This window comes from Sebastes fasciatus, chromosome 2, assembly GCF_043250625.1.
Source record: "Sebastes fasciatus isolate fSebFas1 chromosome 2, fSebFas1.pri, whole genome shotgun sequence".
In the NCBI taxonomy this organism is placed as follows: Eukaryota; Metazoa; Chordata; class Actinopteri; order Perciformes; family Sebastidae; genus Sebastes; species Sebastes fasciatus.
Window position 1 is genome coordinate 9,324,497 of NC_133796.1, and position 19,281 is coordinate 9,343,777.

Sequence of the window (19,281 nt, forward strand, 5' to 3'; positions counted from 1 at the left end):
TCTCTGTCCTCTCAGTCTTTTCTGGTCCATGCGATCCTAATCTATGTTGAGGACCCAGAGAAGTCCACAGTAACCTATGGTGTTGGCATGGCCTTCGCTTTGTTCACCTCAGAGTTCTGCAAAGCCTTCACATTCTCCTTGATGTGGGCGTTGAACCTGCGCACTGCAGTCAGACTGAAGGGTGCCTTCTCTTCAGTGGCCTTTGAGAAAGTCATCTCTCTGCGGGTGCACAGCGGCATTTCAACGGGAGAGGTAAAGACTGGGTTACATACATAAGGGTTAATGCTTATTTAATGCAGGGTGTCTACATTTCTCTAGGAAAGTGATCTTATACATCAGAATCAATCTCTCTCTCTCTCTCTCTCTCTCTCTCTCTCTCTCTCTCTCTCTCTCTCTCTCTCTCTCTCTCTCTCTCTCTCTCTCTCTCTCTCTCAGGCTAATGTGGTTATTTTTTTATGTGGTAGTTCTCTCTGTATCTGTATTAGAGTGTGTTAAATGAGTTGAGTATGCATTGTAGCATGTTGGGTATTTAAACAGAGACCAAAACTTCTTACCCTTTACCTACTATTACTTCATGTTCTTCTGCCAACAAGGAACAAGAACTTCAATAATATTAATAATATGTTGTGCTGGATATGTTGATCCAACTCAACAACAGTCACATGGGGAGAATGACTTACCAAGTCAATATGTGAATGGCTGTATGTGGGGCATGAAGAGTTTATATGCATTTGCGGATTACTCATAAAATCATACGACCAAAGCATCCTACGCGCCAATTGAATTGGTGTTACAGGGGACAAGTGTAGCTAGAAAAAAAAAAACGGTGGGTGTGCATTAGAAAAACTGGGTGTGCCACATGATCCAGGGGCGGACTGGGTCTGAAATTCAACCTAGGACTTTGAAATGGAGAGGCTCTTTGTGCGAGCACCCATAGTTTTTTTGGCTGCTTTAACACTAATACAGCCACCCCACCTGCCGCCTCAGTTTTGGACAATCTAATTAAAAAACAAAAAAATAACATATATACAGTATATATACTTGCAAAAAGCTCTTGCGAGACTCGTTGCCCGACGACCTATCCTAGCCTTAACAATTCAAGGTCAATGCCTTACCATTACTCTTCGAGGTCAATGCCTAACCTAAACTATCTTGCGGGAGTTTCGCAATTTGCGTCTTACCTTCTAACCACAACCCCGTTTTCTATCGGCCTCAGCAGCTTTCTGTGCAGCCTCTCCCGGTCCCGGTGTTACGTTGAGGTATGTTCCCCGTCGAATAGTGTTTCCCTCCTGTTAAATTGACAACCCCCCCTCCCCTCGGTAGTCAGCGTTATGTATGAGGTTTGGTTCAGGTTTAGGTAGGAGGAAAAATATATCGCCGGATAACAGTACTCGACACAATACCAGCCGCATGCTTCATGCAACGTCTACTAGTAGAAATATAGAACAGCTGCAGATGGATAATTGTTTTGTTTAGTAATATTAATTTTTTCGAGTAAGGCTATAACTAAACATTTATTCTGCATCTGATTGTTGGGTGTGCCAGCTGCCTCTTTGGGTGGCACGCCCGTGGCTACGCCATTGCAGAAGACTTATTTGCATAATGCATTTCTTGAATAATACATTTTGTTATCAAACTTTTTATTTGATATTATTGCATTTTTCTTCATTTTCTGCTTAACCTTGTTTTTAATCCTGTTTTGTAAATCCAAACTTCTTTGTCATAAATGTCTTGTGGAATTCACCTACTGTGACTGTTAGTTCAAGAAACATACCCTGGTAATGCAATCTTGGCAATGTGGATTACAGTCTTTCTCTCACTCTCTCCCTCTCTCTCCTGTACAGTTGATTAATGTTTTGACCAACGATGGCCAGAAATTATTTGAAGCAATATTGTTTGGGAGCCTTCTGATGAGCTTCCCAGTGCTCTTTACTGTGTGTATTGTCTATGCCTGCTACATTCTGGGCTACAGCGCACTGGCTGGAGTCTTCACCTACCTCATCATCATCCTCATACAGGTCTGTACATTAGAAACTTCACATATAGACATATTTTCAAAAGCAGTGTGAAATAAATCAAATCCGATTTTACTACTATCACAATCAGAGCTAAAAAGTGGCACTGTAATTATCAAAATGTATAAACAAATATCAAGTTTAATTAACTACTAGTTGGCAAATAATTATAGCTTTCTGTGTTACATGAGATATATTACTAACTAATTCAGCCACCAACGTGGACAACCCTAAAATATTTACTGCTTTGCAGCTTGTCTCCCGTTGTCACTAATTTTACCATTGTTTTTTTTTTGCTTTCAGGTTTGCTTGGGCAAGCTCACTCACGTCTTCAGAAGGAGAACCACTCTGATAACAGACAACCGTGTTCGCACTATGAATGAGATTCTCGACAGCATCAAACTTATCAAGATGTACGCCTGGGAAGATTCCTTTGAAAAGAAGATCGAGGGTATGAAGTTAGGCAGGCTGCATGTTGACTCATGACACATGTTGTTAATCTTTATTGTATACCAAATATTAGGGGAATCATTTATACAAACCAATCTAGTGTGCTACTTTCCATGTTTCATGGTTGAAGGGAAATTGTGTGCACCATTTACAGGAATCTGGAGATGGTGGGAATTGCCAACACAGATGGCGAAGTAGTTTAATTGAAACAGCATGTTTTAATTATTTTTTTATTAGTCTTTGATTGAAAATCACATAGCCATGTTGCCAGAGGCACCAGAGGCTGGATATGAGGCTGCAGCTGCCACATACTCTCCACCTTCACGTCACTTTGCTCATATAGAATGGTTTGCCAATATAGATGCAAAACAGGTATCTGATACGCCCTTGCCTCCGGCAGTCCATGCCCTGTGGGTGTGCAGCAATGTGCTTCTTGAAATGCATTAGAAGTTGCTGCAGCCATCAGCCTCTCTAACTTGTGACGTAGTTCATCGAGCGGCTTTTATTGAAAGTTGCGTGGTAATAACACGTATAACAAGTGAGATAGTCCTCTAAGAGAGGAAGGGAGGGGGTGGTGACTGGGTCAAACAAACACAGGACTTCCACCCAGTAGACGGCTGTTCGTGTCCTTTGGGAAACCAACAGTAAACATTGACTTTACGATTGTTATATAACATTGTTACAATTGATACCTAAAGTTACATAAGAAAGTCCAAAAAGGGAGTCGTGGCTAGAAGGTAACGTGCAAATTGTTTATACTTTTTGCGAGATGGTTAAGGTTGAGCATTAACCTCGAATAGTTAAGGTTGGCTTCAAACAGCCCCCAGTGCGTGCTGAAGATCACGGTCTGATGAAGCCAACAGAACCACATCATCTGCAAAGAGCAGAGACGCAATTCTTAGGTCCCCAAACCGGACACTCTCCTTCCTCCGGCTGCACCTTGAGATCGTAACAAGGGACAACCCTGGTGGAGGAACACGTTTACATGAAGCAGCATATTTGCCCACTCCAATGTTGATAAGAGTTGATTCAATATTTTAATCGATTGACAGCCCTAGTTATTAGTGCTCTGTGTGTCTGTCCGTTAGCGTGTCACACTTTCGTTTCCGGAGCAGAACTCGGAAACTATTTAACTTAGGAACTTCAAATTTGGTGAGATGGTTGACAGTGTGGTCTAGTTGTGCCTTTTCGGGGTTAGAAGTCCAGGGTGCCCACATTTTTCTTAAATTATTTCCAAAAGGGAAAGTTTGTTGCAAAACCTTTGGCAAACGTGTACAGAGAGCTCCTTAAATATCGAGCTTGTTTAAACACTTAGTTTCCACATATGGTTTTAGGAGAGGGACAAATAAGAATAGAAACACCTCTTTTAGAAGCCACCATATGTCTCTTCAACTCTGACCCAGGACCCCCAGGATCCTGCTGACCTAGCATTTGGCATATATTTACCTTGACCAGCTCTAAATCAGGAAGGCCCAAACAACAACTAACATTCCAATATACTCTCCTAATACAAACCCATACATGTAAATATGCTGCATCTAACAGCAGACACCTCACTACTTTAGCAGGGGTCAAGCAGTGAGCTTGTGAGCCATGCTCACTTTTGCCTTGTTACGTTGTCACATTATTACGTTGATCCATTTCTACGTTATTAACACATGATCTTTTTTCTAACCTGAACCAAGTAGTTTGATTGCCTAAACCTAACCGATCATTTTATGATCGTTTCACAAAATGAACCACGTGGCATTGCGCATTTCTGCAAGCGTGATGAGGCTGATATTACTTATTCACAAAACATATTTTTGGTTCAGAAACACCAAAATTCAACGTATCCAGTGGTTTGCAGAAATGTACAATACCAACCTTTTTTTATTTTCTGGTGACTGAATTGTTAAAAAACATTTTCTAGGTACTTTTGAGCAAATAACTTATCCCAAGTTGCTACAGTGAAGGTGCTCAGTGGACAACTGTGGGCTGAAATGTGATTGCACTGGGAGATCCATTTACCAGGAGAGGTAAAGTTAAAGAAAACAAAAACTATTATGTTGTCTCTCTTATAGGCTTAAGGAAAAAGGAGAAGAAAGAAATACGGAAGTTCGGTTACGTTATGAGTGCTAATATCAGCATCACCAGCATGAGCTCCACCATTGCCACCGTTATCACCTTCATTGTACACACTGCGTTCAACTTGAAGCTCAACACGTCTGATGTGAGTACCACAGCAGTGCAGCACATATAGTAATACAGCACAACAACCATTGCAAACATGCCCACTGTGTGATTTACGTGGTTAATAGAGGTGTATTGAAAAAAGAACATAGAGAGAAGTCTGTACGTAGTTGGACAGAACAAAAAGCTCTGTTCAATTACAGCGTGTATGGATCTGAGACATAAAATAAATATGTGTTTAGATGATTGTTTTGTTGCCACTTATTCATGATGAATTCACCTCTTTGTTTGTTTGTGCTTGCACTGAACCAGAGCAGGCTACAGACAAGTGCTGGTCACTAGAGCATTGTGGTCCATTTAAAACGTTCAGTATATATGACCTTGTCAGGGTTGTAGTGTAAGGTTGTGTTTGAGCATCATTCTTTGTTATTAACAGGCCTTTGCCACCATAGCCGTCTTCAACTGCTTGAAGTTCTGCTTGTCTTTCCTGCCTCTGGCTGTCAAGGCCCTGGCTGAGGCTGCTGTATCACTAAAACGACTGAGGGTAAACCCAACCACTAACAATGGTTATTAGCACTAGTAGTAGTATTCATTACTACTCTGATCTTATATAATGTTATTTTGCTGTGATGTCATCCAGCGATACAAACTGCAATATCTTGTATGGCTGTTTCAGAAAATATTGCTGATCCAGAATCCAGAGACCTACCTGATCCAGACAAAAGACAGTGACTTCGCCATAGTGATGAAAAATGCTTCACTTTCCTGGATCAAACCAGACAGACTGCCAGAACCCCCACCCAGCTCAGCCAACAGGGACACAAAGGGACACAAAGTGGAGGAGATGTCCCAGAATGGGAAGACTGAAACCTTGCCAACTCTGAGAAACATCTCCTTCACACTGCCTAAGGTGTTCTTTACCACTGATATGGATACATGAGGTGAACTAGATTGGGTTAAAGGTAAACCTTTATTCTCTGTGTTACCTCCTGAAGGGCAACCTGCTTGGTGTCTGTGGGAACGTGAGGAGTGGAAAAACGTCACTGATTTCCAGCATTTTGGAACAGGTTGGCTCCTTCTTTGTCTTTTTTGTCCTTTATTTTCTTTTACAATCTCTACAAGTCTCTGACATCATGTTTGACATTTTTATTAGCTGTTAATTTTCACTGTTATTGTCCACCACTCTGTTACACAACTGTTATGAAAAATGATGCTCCTTATTTACATTGTGTTACCTCTAAACCAGATTTAACTGATGCTATTTAATAGCTTTTCTCATGGTTGTCTGCTCATTTTTACATTTTAGATGCACCTTCTGCAGGGCTCCCTCTCAGCTGATGGGACATTTGCCTACGTTTCCCAGCAGGCCTGGATATTCCATGGAACAGTTAAAGAAAACATCCTGATGGGGGAACCTTTTGACCAGTCCAAGTATATAACCACTAAATTATAAGTAACTGCAGACCTTTGAATACAGAACATGAGGAGCTATTATTAACTAAGGGGATACCATTTTGAAGTGAATGTTTTACCATTGTTCCTCATTGCATGCTTGAATAGGTCTTTCTTTTGAGGTTATCTCACGTGACAACTGTTTAACTGGGAGAAAGTTCCTCTCTTATCTCTGTCAGTCTGCATCGGGCTCGGTAGTCAAACAAGAGTAGAGTTAATCTCTGTTATCTGAAAGGAAACCACTCCATGCTGCCAGAGATGGCAAGAAGCCACCTGTGCCAGTATTTTAATGAGTCACGTCATTCAGCTGTTTATGACTGTAGTTAGGCCTATAGCTCTGCTGTAATCATTATATGAAGGAAATACGGTAGGAGAAGTCAACATAGACCTGACAATGTTTTCCGAAACTACATCCAGAAATGCATAATTTCTGAGCCTTGTATTTTCTTATCGACTCTCTTTCATGTGCATTGTCTGTGGTTTTGCAGAAATAGTGAAATGAGAAGTAGGCAGTGAGTTTGCTCTTACATTAATTCTCATAAACTTTCAGGGACAGTATATCTGAGCAATTAAAAGCATTGCTTAGATTCTTAAGACACTGCATACAAAATATCTTGCGATGTATTTTAGATAGAGGCTATAAAACGGGCTATAAAAAGGAGAGAACAAGATTTAGGAGTTTCAACACCAGACAGGAATATAGTATAGGCTTAGTCTTTTTGGCTGCAAAAAGTATGATTTCGTAAGCCAAAAATGTTTCTTAATAGAAACATGGTTACTTGAATTTTTTAATGTTATTTGTATGGAACGAATAGCTGATGTGATCAGCGATACTAGATACAATTCTGAAATTAATTGGGATCAAGTTTGAGAATCCTTTTCAGCACTGCGTAATACAGACATATACTCAGCAGCCCTATTTGAGTATATTTTGAAACTTTGGTTCCCCCTATAGAGATCAAACACAACCTATGATAAGGAAAATAATGATTAATTGTGAGGCACTGCAGTGTACACCCGCTGTCTATGTTATGTGATGTTGTATAACGTGTCTTAAAAATGGCTCTGCTGAATACGTGGCTGTCCCTTGACTTTCAGGCAATTAATTGTCTTACTCCGCAGATACGACAGAGTCATAGATGTCTGTAGCCTCAGAGCTGACCTGAAAATCCTCCCATATGGTGATCAAACTGAGGTAGGAGCTCTCTGTTGTACTCTCTACCCTCCAAACTGAATGTTTTTCTTTTTTTTTTAATGCATTTTAATGATTTCTTACAAGCATAGTGGAACTTTAAACACTAACATCCTCTGATGTGTAGTAGGAAACCCCTCAGTGGACATAAGGATTCACAAAAGATGGATAAAGAGAAAGACCACCAAATGCTGTTCAAAGTATTGCATGACGTAAAGAATCGTATTGTTTAAGTCTGAGTCATAACTAATGATTACAAATTGAATACCAGACCTAATTATTTAGGCAGTTTGAGTTGGTATAACCAAATTTCAGAAGTCCAAGTCTGACCTATGTTTATGAGTTTATTTGAAGCTGTGAGTACTTTGCTGTCTTCATTGTCAGTTTCTGCATTTGCCCCCTCTCTATTTATTCTACATTGTTGTAGAGTGAAAAGTTGATTTTGTGATGTACCAGACCCTGTTGCCAGTGTTCTTAATAGCTTTCTGCTGTTTTGTTGGCAGATTGGAGAGCGAGGGCTGAATCTGTCGGGGGGGCAGAAGCAGAGGATCAGCCTGGCGAGAGCTGTCTACTCCAATAGAGACATCTTCCTCCTTGACGATCCACTATCTGCCGTCGATGCTCATGTAGGGAAACACATCTTTGAAGAATGTGTTAAGAAAGAGCTCCAGGGAAAATCCGTCATCCTGATTACACACCAGCTCCAGGTAGACACAGATTTATTCTTTAGCAGATAGTGAATCTTTAATAGCTTATTATTAGGCATTTCTCAATCAAAGTTGCATAATACTTGTTTATACTTATTGTACAAATTTGAGATTTATATCTTATTGTGGTAAACCCCTAAGTAAAAGTAAAATCACAACCCAGGAAGTGGTGTCTGATTGCTGCCATTAGTATTTCCTTTATCATGAATTATGAGCAGTATTATAAACCACTCTTGATAAGAGCGTCTGCCAAATGCCATAAATGTAAACGTGCTGATTAGACTGTGTTGGGTAGACCTCTGCCACAGTGCTGGGATTTTGTTTCATTGACATGGTTGTCCTTGTTTGTCCTCGTTTGTGTCTTTCAGCATCTGGAGTTCTGTGATGACATTTTGGTTCTGGATGATGGCGAGGTGCGGGAGGCCGGAAACCACCAGGCCCTGATGGAAGCCAACGGACGCTACGCTCAGCTCATCACCGACTATCAGATGGAAGAGTCTGAAGTAAATAACCTGCAGTTCAAAACTCAGATGTACTGTAGCTATTATGTCTTTCCTTATTGTTTTACTGGCTGTGAAACCCGTTCACCAGTTCTTCATTGTTTTACTAGCTCAGAAACAATAAACTGCTACATGTAATCTGTAAGACAAATATTGAAAGATGTCAGAGGTTTATATGAGGCAGAAACATGTCGTCTACGAGGGCACAAGTTAACGGTTCATCATCTACTTTAGGGTGAAAGTGAGAATGAGTACGAGGAAGTGTCACCCCAAGACGCTGCCCAGCTGAAGGACGTTGAGCTAAGTGATGGCACAGACAGCGGGCTAGCGAACCCAGGTATGACAACCAGGAATAAAATGTTTTAGTGTAGTGATCTAAAATAAATTATGTGGGCTAATTCGTGATGGTTCATTTCATCATTAGAGATCTTAAAATTAATGAAAAAAAGGCATCATTTTATAGTTTAGAACAAAGACACACCAGAAGTGTAGCACATTCTACATAGTCATAGTTATTTTGGAGGATAGGTTGCTTTACTTTTGGCACAATTCTCTGTGGAGCAAAGTGACATTTTAAAAGTGTGGGCTTATAAAATAGCCAATATATAACCAGGAGGAGGTAAAAGGTAACGCCAGCAGTCCATCGAGGTAACAAAGGGACCTTGGATGACAAAAGGAAGGCCAATGAGCTCTGTAAAACTTTGCAAAACAATGGCAGACAGGGCAACAAAGCTACAATCCTGACTGTAATATACTGTTATTGCATTATTTGGGCATGTTTATGTCTTTATTACAGTATAAAGATGACTGGGATTTCTTCGTCATTATATTTATATTTCCACCCACATCTGTGCTTCCTTTCAGCATTTGACATGTCGGACGAAAAGGATGATGGAACGACAGCTGACCAAAAATGTGAGTCTACAACACTCATTAAATTATAATTCTGATGTAGGGTCAGCCAGTTCAGATGTAATATATCCAGTCTCTGCAAGGATGTCAGACTTATATGGTTTTATATCAATGTGGGAACCTAAAAGACAAAGGGTGTGCAAGTTAAGTGGCCAGAAGTGCTGGCTGGATGGTTGAACAGCTTCGGAAACCCCCTCCTCCCCCACACCTCTCCAGCAATTTCTGTAATTTTCCAAAACAGATAATCTGACATTCACTTACTACAGTGATTGGCCCGGTGTGCGGAGGTCAGGAGATAGGCAAGGTTTCAACTTCTCTCTCAAGATCTCTATTTTCCTTTTTTTACACAACTATTTCTGTCACCTTTGTGTTAACGGCAAACGAGTACTACTCTATGAATGCCTTCCAGGAGAGAATATGTGCACCGTTATTCCTGTATTTCAACAATTTTCACATTTTGCCCCTTTCTACGATGGTTTTCACTCTGCCTTTTCTTCCTCTTAAGCTGTTGTCGGGGATCAGCTGGTCAGTCAGGAGTCCATCACAGAACATCCCGTCTCCTGGAGAATCTACCAGCAATACTGCAAGGCAGCTGGAGGTCTGATACAGCACACACACACACAAACACACACATGCATTGGCATGATTCTATGCAATAATGCACAATTCACAAATGGACAACCCGGTTGATGATGTTTGATGTAACTGTGTTGCTGCAGGATACATTGTCACCTTCCTCACTCTCCTGAACATCGTCCTGATTATTGGATCCACAGCCTTCAGCAGCTGGTGGCTCAGCTTCTGGATTCAGAACGGGGATGGGGTGAGAACGAAATCTCTCCCACAAACACATGCACATATGACACACACACACACACACACACACACATGCAGCCCTGGGTGAAATGTGAATGTGTTCTCAGTGATTGTGTGACTTCCAACAGCTGGAAACAAAAATGATTATTTTATGCTCCAACAGGTTTTTTGACAGTGAGGGTATTGAATAGTTCTCTTCACACAGTCTTTTCCCAAAACTGACAATCCAACAGTCACACACTTTTTCCACATAGTTGGTCAGGTGTGCACAGACGTTGGTAGAGCTGCACAACTCTCTTTTTCCTCACATAACTTTGTCTGTGTTGTCAGCGATGAAGGTGGTGTGCTTTTAGAGAACAGACAGAACTAAACTGTCTGTGGCTAAAATCACGAATATGTGTTGTACGACAACAAGGACAGATACAAACTCTTTCTATACGGTACCTACACTCTATGTTTAATTAATTACCAGCTCAAACAGCTCAACTCAACTTTATTTATATATCCTTGTGTGGGGGATTAACGTCCCTATCAAGAAATAATCCCTATCAAAACTGTTGATGCTAACTAAAGAACTAAGAAATAATGGTGGATTTGGTGGTTAGTGAGATCAAGAGAATATACAATATTAAGTGGACTGTTTGTAACTTTTTAAGCGTATAAATGTAGCGGGTCGGCACACATGCGCGTTCGCGTGTGGCCGGAGCCTCGTCTCCGCTGCCTACTCTCCTTCACTCAGACAGCGCGCGCGTCCTCGCTGTCTCGCTCCACCTCTAGATGTGAACGCGCGCTCACTACACACTGCAGAAGAGTTAGTTTAGCTCTGAGAATATCTAGTGAAGTGGACGTTTGTGCAGAAATAAATGCTGCAGCTCCTCCAGACCAACAGAGGTTTTCCGTGTCTTGCGAAGTGACGGGGCTCCTCAACGAGTTACGTTATCGTCTCGTTACCGACCGGGTGCCGGTGTCTTCGGCTGCCGGCTGCGGTCGGGAGGCGATAACGTAACTTATTGAGGAGCCCCGCTGCTGAAGCCTGCGCTGAGCAGGAAAAGCCAACACTAGGATCAGCATTGATTCATGGAGAGACCTTCGTCTGGTCAGCTAACATTACTGCCAAGCAGCTGAAATATTGAGTGATATTGTGGTTTTAGCTGACGTGTGTCGCCTCACTGTTTTGAGCGATGCTCGTTCATGTCTATGTAGAGCGAGCAAGCGCGAGCTCGACGCTGACTTTTGTTGATTTCAAGGCCACAGGTGTCGCTGTTGAGCAGCATTTCTGAATCTTACAAATAGTCCCTTTAAGTGGACTCCGGCTGTTATGTGGAGCAAAAGCATACACCATAAATATGATTCATGCAGAGGGAGATAGGAAGTAAGACTTGCCCATCTCTATCCCATGAACTTTGGCTACTAATGTCCACTGCCAAATAACACAGCTGGCAGGCCACACGATACTGTTATCTGACCTTAACAGTGTGAGATGGCGAGGCTTATTCATAGCGAATACCTGAAGAGAACCTCTTGCCATTGTTCCCTTTTGCACTAAACTTGCATGGATCCAAATCAGACATTTTACTTTTCTCAGTCTTTTTGATTGTGTTTAGTTTACCCAGTGCTCACTCCCACAGTAACCACACATAAATGTCATCACATCTCTGTTTAAACTTTAGATATAAATGTCAGTCATTACGATGAGTAAAAAAAACTGATTTGTCTCTCTCTACACAGTCATTATACATTGGGTAATACTGTGATCCAGTGTATTGACTGATCACACATGAGCAAATCTGATAAATATGTGTTATTTCCACATATCTGCACAATATTGTGGCAATATATTGACAAATGTTTTTGATAAATTATTCCTCTGGCCCTGGTCTTCACTTACTTCTCTGTTTTTTTCCCCCAGTCTTCCAATAACACAACTACAAACAACGGCGACATCTCACAAAACCCAGACCTGCGCTTCTACCAAATGATTTATGGCGGGATGTTGCTTGTCATGGTGTTACTTGCCATCATCAAATGCTTCTCCTACACTTGGGTCACCTTGAATGCCTCCTGCAAACTCCACGACACCATGTTCAAGAAGGTACTGTTGAACGACTGCTGACCCCCAGCCTATATCTATGTAACCATGGTTACTCTTTCATGGTTTGACTTCTTTCAGACCTGGTAGAAGCTCTACCAATGAGCCGCTGATGACGAAGATTTTTTTGTTTTCCCTTCTCAGATTTTCTACAGTCCCATGAGTTTCTTTGACACAACGCCAACAGGCCGCATTCTCAACCGGTTTTCCAAAGATCAAGAGGAGGTGGACATTGTGCTTCCCCTCCACATGAGCACTTTCTTGGATTTCAGTCTGCTGGTCGCCTTCATCATTATCACCATCTCGGGTGTCTTCCCCCTCATGCTGGTAGCTGTGGCTGTTATTGGAGCTTTGTTCACCCTCATTATGTTGTGAGTTGATATCAGTTAAGATTTAGATTTCCATTGACATTGTCGCTCATCTTAAAAGCAGGTGCGTGAATGAACAGTAAAGAGTTGTTACAGGTACTAATGCAGAGCCCGTTCAAAACATGCCTGTTTAGAACGGGTCGACTGCTTGGTCTGTGGTTTTGCGTCTTGCAGCCTTCTCGAGAACTGCTCATACTATCTTTACACTGCACTTTCTTGGGTCCTGAGTAATACATCTGCCGTGACATAGTTTTCCTCTAGCAGTTCTAGAGTCTGTGAGTCATTTGCGTGCAAATGATCACAGCAACATTGTATGGCCTCAATTGGAGGCAAAGCCCCATGCAATGTGTATGGATAAGCTCCAGATGTTACATACCTCAATAGTGCGAGTTGAGGTGGTGATGTTCCCTGGAGCTAACAGGCATATCCGGAGAATCACCAGGATGGAAAGCGCAAATGTTATGCTGTTGCCTGTCCTCCAGGTGTGGCCATAAAACCAAAGCACTTTTTTTTTAAAGTTATTTTTTTGGGGGAATTTTCCATTTTTTTTTATGACAGGACAGTGGATAGAGTCGTGAAAGGGGGGAGAGAGAGAGTGGATGCGGAAAGGGCCACAGGCCGGATTCGAACCCGGGCCGCCGCGGTCAGGACCAAGCCTTAATACATGGACGCCCGCTCTACCAACTGAGCTAACCCAGGCGCCCACCAAAGCACTTTTGACCCTCTGGCTACTACATAATACAAATGACAAACCGAACATCGTGTTACCTAGTTGGCCAATTACTGTTGTTCTCATACTAACTGATTACACTATATTTGTGATCTGGCAAAAAAACATCACACTCTTGCCAGGACTTGCACCTGGAATCATCCACCCAATGAATGGATGTGTTACTATTACACCACAAGAGTGTGTATCTAACTACATTGATATCTATTTACATATTATGTTAAAAGGCGCCATGTAACAGGGTGTCTATAGGTAGCATTAAGTAAAATGTAAAAAAGACTTTCTAAGATATTTTAAATCCACAGATTAACAAAATGTTTGGACAAATTTGCAATAAAATATAAGCACTAAATGTGAAAAAATAGGCATATTAGAACTTCAGGAGGATTAATTGATTCCAGGGTTTTTCTGTCAATGATTTAGTCCCGTTTATGCGGACTGTAAATCATAACCAGCAGCAACAGAACTTCAGGAGAATTAGTTGAATACAGGTTTCTTATGTCAATGATTTAGTCCCATTTATGTCGACTGTAAATCATAACCAGCATCAACTGAACTTCGGGACGATCATTGAAGTCCAAGTTTATTCTGTCAATGTGTCAGTCCTGTTTATGCCGACTGGAAATCCTTTAGATTTACCTTTATCTCATCAGCACCTCCCCATAAACAACATTGCTGAGGAAGCGGCGCTTCTTCTTTGTCTCTTCATCTTGGGCAAAAATGCGAAGCTTGCTTGATTTGCCAACCCAACACGGTGTAGCGACTGCCCCTGTGATTTATTTACGGTCATGGCAAAGCATGAGTGTGTGTCCAGTGTTGACACCAACCACAGATATTGCCACCAAGAGATGAGGCAGTTCTGATCGATGATATACTGTGACCCACTGCACTGTCCATTGTGCTGGTCGAAATTTCAAAGTAGCATTGGTCACCATTCTTACTTTTAGAGTGATGCGATGGGGAGGCATGCCACATGGGTAGAGGGTATGAAGAAACTCAGGCGGGTACACATGGTGACCATCAGAGTCTGCAGAGTCCTGAAGCCCTGTCGAGTGTAAAGTCGATCGGATGAACGGTTCTCGAGATATGCGAAGAACACACATACCCACATACCCATGGGGCAACTGTGGCTCAGAGGGTAGAGCAGGTCGGAAGTATGATGGTTCGATCCCCGGTTGTCCGGCTGTCCTTGAGCAAGACACTTAATCCTAAATTGAGTATTTAGATTAGATCCTGATGGTCAAAGTTGGCACCTTGCATGGTAGCCTCTGCAATCAGTGTATGAATGGATGTGTGAATGGGTGAATGCTGACATGTAGTGTAAAGTTCTTTGAGTGGTTGGAAGACTAGAAAAGTGCTATATAAATTTACCATTTACCCACAGACAGAGATTCCTGGCTTTATAGTTACATACTGAATATCAGCTGTGATTCTTCTGCAGTATCTTCCAGAGGAGTGTCCGTCAGATGAAGAGGATGGAGAACATCAGTCGCTCTCCCTGCATCTCTCTCACCACCTCTACCCTGCAGGGCCTCAGCACCATCCATGCCTACAACATAAGAGACAGGCACATACAACTGTAAGATACCAGAGTTCCTCAACATGAAATACTTTTGCTTTTTGTTTTGCTGACCTTTCAGTCTCAGTTTTAATTCTTCTCTGCTTTACATTCACGAGTGCAGTGCCCATTCCGTCTGTGGCCATTCGGAGCGTGATGATCCAAATGCGTACAGTATCTTGCTTCTTAGTAATGCAATCTCTATTTTCTTTTCTTTTTGTAGAATTAGGTAGAAGTGGTAGTAGTTAATCACGCCAAAGCTAAAGAAACACAAGAGAGATAATGGTGGTGGGTCAGAAGAACTGCAGAAGCGTCCTCCTGTAACTTGTATTTTACATGCATGTTTTCTGACAGCCTCTCGTCCCTCATCTACCCATGCATGGGTGAATAGGGAGATACAGCACGATGGGGCTGTTGCACATGCGGCGCCTGCAGAGGTGGTTTGCCAGCCTTTGCTTGGATGCCAAGAAGCACAGCAACGCTTCGATAGCATTCCTCCCTCGGTAGAGGACGATCTTCACTACTGGGGTCCACACAACACCTGTTGAAGGGAACACCGCTGGGAAGAGTGGCCTCCTACGTCACAGTGTTCACTAATGTGTCCCAAACAGGGTGGGGAGGGACTGGCCTAGGAAGAGCGGTTGGTGGAGTGTTGCCTCCGGCGGAGGGCCGACACATCAACCTACTCGAACTGCAGGCAGTGTTCCTGGTCCTCCAACACTTCGAGCCCCTGGTATGGGGGAAGAATGTGTTGGTGAGAACTGACAACAGCACCATAGTGGCTTACATCAACAGACAGGCTGGAGTTCGGTCAGCTGCTCTGTTGGGGACAGCGGAGAACCTGTGGTTGTGGGCCTCAGTGCACATGTTGGCTCTGAAAGCTCAATTTCAGGACCGGAGAACAAGGGGGGGCCAACCTCATGTGAAGAAGTGAACTTCTGTCCGAGTGGAGGCTTCACCCGGAGATGGTGAAGCCGATTTGGTCCTGGTTTAGGAGAGCGGAAGTGGATGTATTTGCCAGAAGATGCAACACCCACTGTACGCTATATGGTTCTCCCTGGCACGACCTGCCCCTGGGGGTGGATGCGTTTGCACACATGTCATGACCGAGAAAGCTGCTTTACGCCTTTCCACCGCTCCATCTCATCCCTCCCCTACTGGAGAGAGTGAGATTGGAGCAGTTGTCAGTCATTCTGAGAGGGACAGGGATAAAATGCTGTCCACGTTCACGGCACCGTATTGCTTTGCTCCGGTGCCAGTGCTCCTATCTGTTTCTCGATGCTGGGGGCACGATCCTCTACTGTATGTAATACACCTAGTATGGATAAGTACCTCATGAAACCCCATTTCAAATCACCCAAACTATCCCTTTAAGGACAATGACGGAGCATTGAAGGAGCCACCATGGAAATAGATTGAGCCTCGAGCCCTAGACCTTGGGCAACACCATCTACATTGCATGGTGCAAGGCGAGGACCTGTTTGCGAGCGAGGCCAATTTCCATTAGTCCTGTTGCAAGTCATTCAACCTGAAGTATGCCAATCATCTGCGAGATACATCCCAAGCTACAGTCCAAGCTACCAACCGTGTCACTGATACAGAGCCGAATCGTAAGGCTGCTGCACGTCGGAAGGCATTCACTGCTGTGCTTGATCTTATTCCAGAGCAAGAGATGTTTCAGTCAAAGTGTCCTGCTGGTCTGCATTGTAAGCTCTGTTTTACTGTCCTTTATCATGTTGTAGGTTCAAGGAACTGAATGCAATCAACTCCATCCACTATTTACTGTTTCACTCTGGGGCACGTTGGGTCTCCTTCTGGACGGACTTCATGGCTACGGTCATGACCTTGTTGGTGTCTCTGTTCGTAGTGCTCAGCGGTAATGATATCATTAGTCCAGCTTTGAAAGGCTTGGCCTTGTCCTACACCATGCAGGTAAATTTATGAACCTTTGGTTTATTGTTGTAAAGACACACTGCAAGCAACTGCAACATGTGTGTTTACAGACTCTGTTTATGTGTTGTCCAGCTGATAGGCATATTTCAGTACGTAGTGAAACAGTCGACGGAGGTGGATGCCAGATTCAACTCGGTGGAGCGGCTGCAGGAATATATCACGGTCAGACTCTTCATCCACATGTCCTGGTCTTCTTGAAACTGTACATTAAACTATTCAAGAAAAGCACTTGCTAAAGCTATTTGTGCTTCTGGTATGCAGTTAATTATCATCTGACACACCTCCTTTCTCCTCCCTAAAAGTAGTTGTCATTTATTGTGTACAGACTTGTACGTCTGAGGCCCCAAGGCACATCAAGGAGGCTCAACTCCCAGAGGACTGGCCAAAGAGTGGAACCATCACCTTCAAGGGCTATAAGATGAGGTACAGAGAGAATACACCCATTGTTCTGAACGGACTCGATTTCTTCATCCGAGCTGGAGAGAAGCTGGGCATTGTGGGAAGGACAGGCTCTGGTAAGACCCTGACTCCAAAGCTTTTTACGGTAACACTTTATAATAACCATAATTTATAAATGGTAAATTGATTAGTTAATAGTTATCTTGCTCTTAACAAACCATTAAATTATAAATGATAATGTTTACTAATTATTAGTAATGCTATAATTCATGTTATTCTAACAGTTTGTTGTTGCACACATTATTACACTTTATATACTAAATTTAGTACTTGTTAATGATTACGAAATTATTTGTAAACCTTTAAAAAATTGTTTGTAAAACATCTATAAACATTACATAGAGAGATCGCCCAGATATTTGTAATGCTTTGTTAATTGTTAATAATTAGTTTGTAAACCATCTATAAACACTATTTGGATGGCTTTTATAAAGTTGCAACTGATGATTATAATACATTGTTAAATGGTTAAGAAATATTTTGCAAAATATCTATGAACATTATTTAGATTGATAGTTAATACTTTGTCAATGGTTAATAACTTTTTCTGGTTTCTGGTCCAGCTATCTATGTCATGTTTATAGATGTTTTACAATGATTTCTTAAAAGTTTACAAATCATTTGGTAATCATTAATGAATACTTAATATAGTGTATAAAATGTTATAATGTGTACGACAATAAACAGTTAATAATTACTTTATTAATGTAATCAGAATGTAATTGTTATCGTCTCTTATCAGCTATGATACAATATAGAATTTATAAACTACTTATTTCATATTACACAAAACTAATTATAAAATGACAGAAATTATAGCATTACTTATAATTAGTAAACATTGTTATCATTTCATTGTTTGTTAACAGTAAAATAACTATTAAATAAGTTTAATTAACCGTCTATTTACCATATACCATTTGGTTATTATAGTTATAATTAAGTGTTTTTACTTATAACTTTGTTTTTCATACAGTTGGTTTTTGGTGTAAATGGGCAATGCAATTGCAAAACAATGAAAATGTCAAGATGATTTAGACATATTAAAATGATCGATTGATTGAAGAAACTATAACTAATTATCATAAGAGTTGAATCTTGAACAGTACTGAATACACACACAATTGCATGTATGTGAATATGTCATTATATAGTAAACATAAATGCAGTAAAGTAAATCACTAAACCTATAGTCCATATTGATCATAATGTACCTTATACAATGCAAATGTTGATAGCGCTGTGTTGCAGCAGCATTTTTGGATTTAAATGTGTAAATGAAAGAATTTACTGGGATAAGAGTGTTATTTTGTTAAACCATGACTGCAGGGAGCAGAGGGGAAACACTACAGTACCTCTGTAAACCATTAGGGTTACTATTCTTAGGTACTCTCTGCTCTATGTCTGTAGGGAAGTCCTCTCTCGGCGTGGCTTTGTTCAGGCTGGTGGAGCCAGAAGCAGGAACCATCCTGATAGATGGTGTGAACATTATGGACATTGGTCTGCAGGATCTGCGCAGCAAATTGTCTATCATCCCCCAGGATCCTGTGCTATTTATTGGCACAGTCAGGTAACCAAAGCTAACCCCTAACTCCACAGAACTTAATGTTTACACACAGGCACCCTCTGTTCTCACTGTGTTGGGTTAGTCATTGGCTCGCCAACTGTGATAATGAATGTGTTTGCCTACAGGTACAACCTGGACCCCTTCGATAACTACAACGATGAGGAGATCTGGGCGGCGCTGGAGAAGACCTACATGAAGGACTCAGTATGTTTGCATAACATTAACAGTTTCATTACAGTGTGTGGTCATTTATCCAGACCAAATCAGTCAACTCATCCAGCGACAGCCTTTTTTCTGGGTCTACTCATACATACTACTTCATACCTGACTGCAATCACTTA

The 19,281-nt window shown here is 41.7% G+C and overlaps 1 protein-coding gene across 3 annotated transcripts in view; it reads left to right on the forward strand.

Annotated features, from left to right (window-relative positions):
* Positions 1-19,281, forward strand: part of LOC141783438 (ATP-binding cassette sub-family C member 12-like) — a 247,760-nt gene that overhangs the window by 106,272 nt on the left and 122,207 nt on the right. For 2 of the 3 annotated variants that reach the window (XM_074660747.1, XM_074660755.1), the window contains exons 13-28: positions 5,944-6,068; positions 7,212-7,284; positions 7,785-7,988; positions 8,357-8,491; positions 8,723-8,825; positions 9,353-9,403; positions 9,906-9,998; positions 10,120-10,223; positions 12,126-12,308; positions 12,450-12,676; positions 14,845-14,982; positions 16,704-16,893; positions 16,987-17,076; positions 17,240-17,429; positions 18,784-18,943; positions 19,066-19,144. In XM_074660747.1, the coding sequence (XP_074516848.1) occupies positions 5,944-6,068; positions 7,212-7,284; positions 7,785-7,988; positions 8,357-8,491; positions 8,723-8,825; positions 9,353-9,403; positions 9,906-9,998; positions 10,120-10,223; positions 12,126-12,308; positions 12,450-12,676; positions 14,845-14,982; positions 16,704-16,893; positions 16,987-17,076; positions 17,240-17,429; positions 18,784-18,943; positions 19,066-19,144 (2,145 nt within the window). Of the gene's footprint in view, positions 1-15; positions 253-1,844; positions 2,019-2,318; positions 2,467-4,528; positions 4,678-5,943; positions 6,069-7,211; positions 7,285-7,784; positions 7,989-8,356; positions 8,492-8,722; positions 8,826-9,352; positions 9,404-9,905; positions 9,999-10,119; positions 10,224-12,125; positions 12,309-12,449; positions 12,677-14,844; positions 14,983-16,703; positions 16,894-16,986; positions 17,077-17,239; positions 17,430-18,783; positions 18,944-19,065; positions 19,145-19,281 lie in introns of all 3 variants that reach the window. The other variant, XM_074660761.1, reaches the window with a different exon arrangement.